Raw genomic sequence first — 8,721 nt, 5'->3', positions numbered from 1 at the left:
GTTCCACTGAAACCTGCTCAGCATCACAGCAACATGCAAGCCTTCACTGACAGATGGGTTGTGTCTGCACATGACATGCATTGGCCGGGAATTGAACCTGGGTCAGTTAGTTAATGCTGTGTAACAATAACCCCTAAAATTTAGTGGCTAAAAACAAAACACATTATTCATCTCACAGTTTCTGTGGGTCAGGGATCTGGACATAGCTTATCTGGGTCCTATATTTCAGGGTCTGCTACAAGGCTGCCATCAAGGTGTTGGCTGGGCCGTAGGCATCTAAAGGTTGATCGGCAGGTTCAGTGCCTCGCAGGCTGTTGGTTTGAGGCCCTCCAGAGTTCCCCAACATGCAGGCCACTCCAACATGGCAGCTTGCTTCATCAAATCATGCAAGCCAAGGGGGCAATAGAGAGAGTCTGCTAACAAGATGGAAGCCACATCCTTGTAACCTAATCATGGAAATGACATCTGTTAGCTTTGCCATGTTCTATTCATTAAAGGGGACATTGGTGGTTCCGTGGTGGTATTCTCACCATCCACGTGGGAGACCTGAGTTTGATTCCCAGTCAATGTACCTCAGGCACAGGCCACCAACCATCTGTCAGTGGAGGCTGCATGTTGCTATGATGCTGAACAGGCTTCAGTGGAGCTTCCAAATTAAGATGGACTAGGAAGAAAGGCCTGGTGATCTCCTTTGAAAATCAGCCAATGAAAACCCTATGGATCAAATGGCCTGAGCTGAAACTGATCATGGGGATCGCGCAGGACCAGGCAGCATCTCGTTCTGTCGTGCACGGGATCTCCATGAGTCTGGGAGCCGACTTGATGGCAGCTAACAACAACATGCAAGTCACAAGACCCACCCACACTCAAGGCTATGAATACCAGCAGGTAGGGGTCACTGGGGGTCATCTTAGAAGTCTGCCTGCCGCACACAGGGGGCCACTGGAGGTGTCTAAGCAGGCAGGTGGCATGACCTGACATATATTCCTCAGAAGTGCTTTCCTTCCTTAAGTGTTGGGAGTATGGGTGGGAGTGGGCAAGAATGGAAGCAGGAAGTCCAGTCGGGGGCTACTATAAATGGTGATGCTGTTTTGGACTAAGGGGTAACAGTGGGAGGAGAGGCACATGGAAGGGGAATCGAGGGTGGCTGGAGAGTGTGCCGACAATTCCTCTGACTCTCGGAATGTGTGCTCCATGTTCTTCCCTCCTGGGGGCAGACGCGGTGACACTATCCTCCGCAGCACCCTCCTCCGCACCTACTCAAGGTCACACACATGCTGGATGGCTGGCCAGCGTGAAGAGCACTGGCTGTGAGCAGAGAACAGATGTCTCCTGTGCCAGGCTGAGGGACTGACCCCATGTCCTCAGTCTCATTAGGCTGTCCACACTCAGACCAGCCAAGCCAGCAGGCCAAGAAGGGAAGCCGTTCACTTGTAATTGAGCTCACGAAGTCAGGGAGAGCTGGTGGAAGGTGTGTGTGTGTGTGTGTGTGTGTGTCAGTCTGTCTGTCTCTGGTTGGCTATGGAAGGAGTGGAGAATGGTTCAAGGCAGGGAACTTTCCTAAAACTGACCCTAGAATGTTAGGGCATCAGTAACTAATAAATGTCAGAGAAAGAAACACTTAAATCCTTTTGTCATTGCTGTTAGCTGCTGTGGAATTAGCCCCTGACTCATGGTGACCCCATGCACAAGGAACCAAAACGCTGCCTGGTCCTATAAATCCTATATCATCCCCATAATCGGTTGTAGTTCAGATCGTTGTGATTCATAGGGTTTTTACTAGCTGCTTTTTGGAAGTAGATTGCCAGTCCTTTCCTCCTCATCTGTTTTAGTCTGGAACCTCCACTAAAACCTGTCTGGCATCATAAAAATAGCACCACGCAAACCTCCACTGACAAGTAGGTGGTGGCCGCACTTGAAGTGCATTAGTTGGGAATCAAACCTGGGTCTCCCAGTTGGAAGGTGAGAATTCTACCACTGAACCACTACTGCCCTCTTAAATTCTTACCTGAAGAATATTCACCTCCATGGACTCTTTACCTGCCATAAGTGAAAAAAAAAAATTTTTTTTTTTTTTTTTAATAAGTGAAAGGATAGAAAAATAAGTAACTGTGTGGCTTCTACGTATTGTGTTTCCACCATGTGTCAGTCTCACTACTGGGCACGTGATAGATATCGCTTAACAATCCAGTGAAGTTGACACTCATTGTCCCATTTCATGGATTAGAAAACTGAGGCTTAGAGAAGTCACTTGCCCAATGTGATACAGCCAATGAGTGAAGGAGCCAGGATTTGACCTAGGTCTATCTGATCCTAAAGCCATGCTCCAAACCACCACCACCACCACCCAAGACTCCCATTTAGGCTGTTTGAAGATTCATTTCCTGGTTCCAGAGGTGAAACTAGGAGTAGGAGCTTTTCTTCTAAAAAAGTGGGTGCTTACACAGATACCATACGAGGCATTGCTTGGTTCAGTGGTAGAATTCTCACCTTCGATGTGGGAGACCCAGGTTCCTTTCCCAGCCAAGCACCTTATGGGCAGCCACCACCCGTCTGTCAGTGGAGGCTTGCATGTTGCTATGATGCTAGGCAGGTTTCAGTGGAGCTTCCAGATTAAGACGGACTAGGAAGAAAGGCCTGGTGATCTGCTTCTGAAAATCAGCCAGTGAAAATCCCATGGATCACAGCTATCCCACCTGCAACCCATCATGGGCATGGCTCAGGGCCAGGCAGCATTTTGTTCCATTGTGGATGGATGGGGTCACCATGAGTAGGGGCCAACTCGAAGCCACGTAACAACACACAGTTATCTGGACTCTCGAGAGTGGAGTAAAATGGAAGCCAGTTTTACTGCTGCTCCCCGCATTCCTAGACCTAGAGGGTAGAAGATGGAGCTGCTACCCCGAGAGAGAGCAAGGGTTCAGCTCTCACCAGTGCAGGCAGCAGATGGTGCCCCCTGGTGGTAGCTGGGAGGAGAGGTAGCTTTGGGTTGGCGGGTAAAGTTGACCGGTTAGTGGCACAACAGTGGCGGTGAAGCCGTGAGCAGGTTCCATTGAGTCAGGCTGCCCAGGCAGAGGGCTGGAGCATGCGTGTCTCCTTTCCTGGGGCTCACTGGGTGTCCCGATGCCTCCTGTTGAGGTCAGTCAGCCATTCATCAGAGGTGCATACACACCAGTAACTCAGTCACACTCATAATTCAAACTTTGTGTTTGCACCTAAATTCAGACTCCTGCATCATCCTATTTACAACGCAGGGCCTAGGACTTGAGCTCAATTAGAGGTCAGCCTGGAAACCTCAGGGGGAGGCCTCATTACATGATAGTGTTTGCTTACAGGGACCAGGCCACACATGAGGGATTCCCTGGGGACCGCCTTGCAGAGTGCCCCAAGGCCCAGCCTCACGAAGTCAGACAATGACCACTTATAATAAAAGACAGGAAGCGGTCGTAACTGGGAGCACAAGGGAGGGGTGATGAATTCTGCTTGGGGAGCCGGGGAAGGCCTGACATCAGGTTTATAAAACACCAGCACACCCCGGGTATTCACCACACCCCGCCTGCAGCCTCTTAAACAGGAATCACAAAGTGTGTTGACTTTGAGCATAAATACGGAAAGAGAGCTGACAAACTGAATCTCTGATGGTCTCTCTACGTTACCTGGGATAGTCTTCCTCGAATCCTAAGAGGCACCCTTCCTAGAGAGGGACGGGGGAGCGGAGCAGCTGGGAGCCAAGGTGCCTGTGTTCTATTACCAGCTCCTACCTCTGACTCATGGTGTGACCTTGCTGAGGTCACAGCTATGCTTTTCTGGCTGGTCGAAAATCAGGGGGAGCAAAGCCTGCATTTGTCCAAGAGAAGGGAGTCTTGGAATACAGGGGGGACCTCCCTGCTCCTCACAACCCCCAGTCCTGTCTGGCCCTGCTGGTGTTAATGGATCCCAGGGGCTTTGGGAGACACTCAAAGCAAGGAGCAGGTAGTTCCTGAGAGAGTTTAAGGGTTCAGCTCTCACCAGTGCTGGCAGCAGATGGTGCCCCCTAGTGGTGGCAGTGAGGAGGGGCAGCAGGTGAAAACAAATTGAGCAAGACTTGTGGTCACTTGTATATTCAGTGTTTCTCTGGACACTTTTCGAATTATATTCCCATACTTTTCTCCACATGGCTCTAACATCATCTGTGTGGCGGGGGGAGGAAAGGTATTTTCTCCCCAGTTTAAAGATGAGAAAATCAAGACCAGGAGTGGGATTTCTCAGCATTTTCATTACCAAAACCCCCAAAAAAACCCATTGTCATCAAGTTGATTCTGACTCATAGCGACCCTACAGGACAGTGTAGAATGGCCCCATAGAGTTTCCAAGGAGTGGCTGGTGGATTTGAAGTGTTTACCCAGAGGGATCAAGTGGCCCATGAAAAGTTCTAGGGCAAGTGACGGGGGGACCAGGATCAGACTCCAGCCAACCAGGCCCCTTGGCAGAGAGGGCTCGTGCACACACAGACACACAGACACACAGATGCACACATGCTAGATGGCAGCCCCACCAAATGTGGGGTATGCCAAGGGCTCAAACCAGGACAGGTTCCCCTCAGTAGTAGAGTGGGCAGCCAGAACCGAGCTGGAGCTTAACGTTTAGAACGGTAGAGGATCTAACAGGGTGTTCTAGAGAGTTGCAAGAGAGATTGCTGTTGTATGTTGCCGAGTTGGCTCACACTCATGACGACCTTGTATATAACAGAATGAAACGTGCCAGGTCCTGCACCATCTTCATGATCTTTGATAAGTTTGAGCCCGTTTTTTTTTTTTTCATGCAAATGTTTCTTTTTTATTTTTTTTGTTGTTGTACTTTAGACGAAGGTTTACAGAGAAAATTAGTTTCTCGTTAAACAATTAATACATATTGTTTTGTGACATTGGTTGCCAACCCCATAACATGTTAACACTCTCCCCTTCTCAACCTTGGGTTCCCCTTACTAGCTTTCCTGTCCCCTCCTGCTGTCTTTTCCTTGCCCCTGGGCTGGTGTGCCCATTTAGTCTCGTTTTGTTTTATGGGCCTGTCTAATGTTTGGCTGAAGTGTGAACCTCAGGAGTGACTGAGTTAAAAGGGTGTCTGGGGTCTTTCAGCCCATTTGAGGCTATTGTGTCAATCCATCTCATTGAGGGTTTCTCTTGTTTTTGTTTCCCCTCTGCTTTGTCAAGAACACGCTGGGTGGTGCAAATGGTCAAGTACTCAACTACTAGCAAAAAGATTGGCAGTTTAAACTGACCCAGAGGTGTCTGAGGAAAAAGGCCTGGCAATCTGCTTCCAACAGGTCACAGACTAGAAAACCCTATGGGACACATTTCTACTCTGCACATTCATGGGGTCTCCATGAGTCAGCATTGACTCAATGGCAACCAACAAACAACAATAACTACTTTACCAAACATTATGTCCTTTTTTAGCAGTTGGTCTTTCCTGATGACATGTACAAAGTAAGCAAGACAGACAAATCTTGCCGTCCTTGCTTCTAAGGAGCATTACAGTTGGGGACCTGTTTATTCTGCCACCTGCCTCCGTGTTGGTGGCCTGTTCAAGAAAGCACCATTTCTGCAGGCCAGGCACCTTCACCCACTCGGGGAGCATTCAGATTATTCACCTTTCCCCCAACCCATACCCAAATCCCAGTGCCTTCGAGTCGATTCCGACTTATAGCAACCCTATAGGATAGAGTAGAACTGCCCCATAGAGTTCCCAAGGAGCGCCTGGCAGATTTGAACTGCCAACCCTTTGGTTAGCAGCCGTAGCACTTAACCACTACGCCACCAGGGTTTCCTCCCCCAACCCAGAACCTGCCTTTTCAAGAGCAAGAGACCAGAGGGGGCCCAGAGCCAGTGATGATGAAGTCAAACTGGGGGCCTAGGGAGAGAGGGACACAGACAGGGGACTCCGGAGGCCTGGCTTGGTGGCCTGGGGTTGGCAGAGAACAAGCTGCAGAATCCCAAGTGCCTCAGAGCTTCACCTGTGTCTGTCCCCACCAGAGACTCCTGTAAACACTTGTCCTCCGTTGAGTTCTTGGCTTGGTCCCAGAGGCTCAGTTTTTCATCCTGCGGGCTCAGAAGCATCGGAAGGCATCAAGGCTGCATGTACCTTTGGAAAAAAGCCGGGGGCTTAGCTTTGTGGCTTCAGATTCCAAAGCTCCACCAATCCCCATCAGAGACGGGGTCAGGGCAGGGTCCCTGGGGGCCTGTTGCCCAACAGCTGTTCCCTGGGTTATTTTGGTCCAGTAAGAGCTTGTCAATTCCAGGGTATTTGGATCAAAATAGCCATCAGCAGCAACAATCTCTTGGTGGCTCCGTTAGGACCCCAGCATAAAGAACTTTCTAAAAGGGGGTGGGGTGAAGGGAAAGGAGTTTGGCTTGGGGGCGTGGCAAAAAGGAAATCTGCCAGAGTCTGAGACTGAGCTCCCAACTCCTTCAGCCTTGGCAACTCCCTGACCACCTATCTTGGGAACCAATGCTGAGGGTTTGGTGGGGGAGGGAGTGGATTTTTTTTTTAATATGGTTTCTTGACTCAGTGATCCTCCCCCAAAGCTAGTGAGACACATCTTTCCCTTTCCTACTTTACAAATGCCGCTATGAGGTCCAGAGATGCCTAGGCACTGGTCAGAAGCCTCCCAGCTCTCAAGAAGGTTGGCTACTGCTGAGAGGAGCCGGGACTTCCTACCGCCTCCCAGCTCCCAGGCCACAGTGTCTCTGGGTTTACCCCAGTCAGGTGTGCGCGTGCTCCGTGGTTGCCAATTCTGCCGAGAAGCTCGCGGTCAGCATGGAAAGTGCTGACTTGCCCTGGCCCACAGAGGGGGCTTGGCAGCACCGGTCGATGACCCCTCCTGCCTCGCTGAGATGGGTCAAGTGTAGGTGGGGGGAGAAAAGGGGGAAGACCAGCCACTCTCTCGTTCCCACCCCCACCCCAGCCCAACCTCGGGCCAGCAGCTCCTGGTGCGCAGAGCCAGAGTGACCCAGGTCCTGCTCCCTCCAGCAATGAGATGACGTGCGGGGAGCGCGTTTTGGCACCAGGCCGGCGTGGGGTGCTGGGCGCACGGCTCCGACGCGCCCTATGGAAACCTCTCGGTGGCTCGGTAACTTCACTTAGTCGTCGAATGTCGCTGGCCAAGCCCGCGCGACAGGTCTTATTTTCCGGGCTCGGAAATAAGCGGCCGGGGTGGGGCTGCGCTTGGCAACAGCTACTCGGCCACCCTGACAGCTCCCGCCCGTCCCCTGGGATTTCCCAGCTGGTGAGTTGCCTGTCCGGGTAAATCCCTTCGCCCCTCCCTCTGACTCTCCCCTACCATCCCTGCCTCCCCGGTCCCCGAGTCCGCCCGCGTCGCGCCGGGTCGCCCCCGCGCGCCCGGGCGTACCCCTCCCTGCCAGGGCCGCTCTCCCGCTCCGGGCGTCGGCAGCCGGCTGGCCGAGCCGCCGGGTGCAGGGCTCTCCCCGAGAGCCGCCCCCGCGCCGCCGGGCTTGCAGCACCCCTCCACCAGGCACCCCTTGGCCATGCGCCCGCACCACTCCGCCATGCGCCCCTCAGCCTTGCGACCCCGCGCCTCAGCAGCCACGTTCGCGCTCTGCAGCCTTCTGCTGCTGCCGGGGCCCAGGCACGCGTGTCCCACGGGCTGCGCCTGCACTGACCCACACACGGTGGACTGCCGCGACCGCGGGCTGCCCAGCGTGCCCGACCCCTTCCCTCTGGACGTGCGCAAGTTGCTAGTGGCCGGCAACCGCATCCAAGAGATCCCCGAGGACTTTTTCATTTTCTATGGCGACCTGGTCTACCTGGACTTCAGGAACAACTCGCTGCGCTCACTGGAGGAGGGCACGTTCAGCGGCTCCGCCAAGCTGGCCTTCCTTGACCTCAGCTACAACAACTTGACCCAGCTGGGCGCCGGTGCCTTCCGCTCGGCCGGCAGGCTGGTCAAGCTGAGCCTGGCTAACAACCACCTGGCCGGCGTGCACGAGGCCGCCTTCGAGTCCCTGGAGTCGCTGCAGGTGCTGGAGCTCAATGACAACAACCTACGCAGCCTCAGCGTGGCCGCCTTGGCCACGCTGCCCGCGCTCCGCACCCTGCGCCTGGACGGGAACCCGTGGCTCTGCGACTGCGACTTCGCCCAGCTCTTCTCCTGGATCCAGGAGAACGCCTCCAAACTGCCCAAAGGTGAGCTGAGCTGGCTGAGGGGAGCGGGGAGAGGCCACCACAGCTCCAGTCTAGGTATGAGGAGCCAGGACCAGCCCCAGGATGAGGGATCTGGATGGAGGGACTTTTGCTGGCTTTGATCCGACAGGGGCTTGGTGCTGAGATTGAGAGTCTTCTGGTGGGGCCCTCCCAGATTCCCAGCCTGAACTTTTCTAGGTCTCTGCTGGGGTGAAAGGGACGCACCAGGAATTCTTTGGAATTTCTGGACCCTCATCCTGAGCTTCTCCCTGTTCCTCCAAAAACTCACTTTTATTTTTATTGTGCTTTAAGTGGAAGTTTACAGATCAAGTCAGTCTCATACAAAAATTTATCCACACCTTTCTGTATAGTCCTAATTTCTCTTCCCCTAATGAGACAGCACACTACTTCCCTCGACTCTCTATTTTCGTGTCTATTCCAAAAACTCACTTTTGGAAGTTAGGAACCCACCAGCTCTCAGTTCTCCACCCACAGAGGTCACCTCACTGGTCCTAGGACTGAGGGGTGCAGGTAACTTACGGA

At 52.9% G+C, this 8,721-nt stretch overlaps 1 protein-coding gene across 1 annotated transcript in view; it reads left to right on the top strand.

The window, feature by feature from the left end:
• Nucleotides 1-7,544: 7,544 nt before the first annotated feature.
• LRRC38 (leucine rich repeat containing 38) overlaps nt 7,545-8,721 on the top strand; it is a 45,106-nt gene continuing 43,929 nt past the window's right edge. The window contains exon 1 of the mRNA XM_064283139.1: nt 7,545-8,181. Within this exon, the coding sequence (XP_064139209.1) occupies nt 7,545-8,181 (637 nt within the window). The remainder of the gene's footprint in view (nt 8,182-8,721) is intronic.

Source organism: Loxodonta africana, chromosome 3 (assembly GCF_030014295.1).
Source record: "Loxodonta africana isolate mLoxAfr1 chromosome 3, mLoxAfr1.hap2, whole genome shotgun sequence".
Classification (NCBI taxonomy): domain Eukaryota; kingdom Metazoa; phylum Chordata; class Mammalia; order Proboscidea; family Elephantidae; genus Loxodonta; species Loxodonta africana.
Note: the sequence above shows the minus strand (reverse complement) of the source record. Positions and strands in the feature narration are given on the sequence as shown.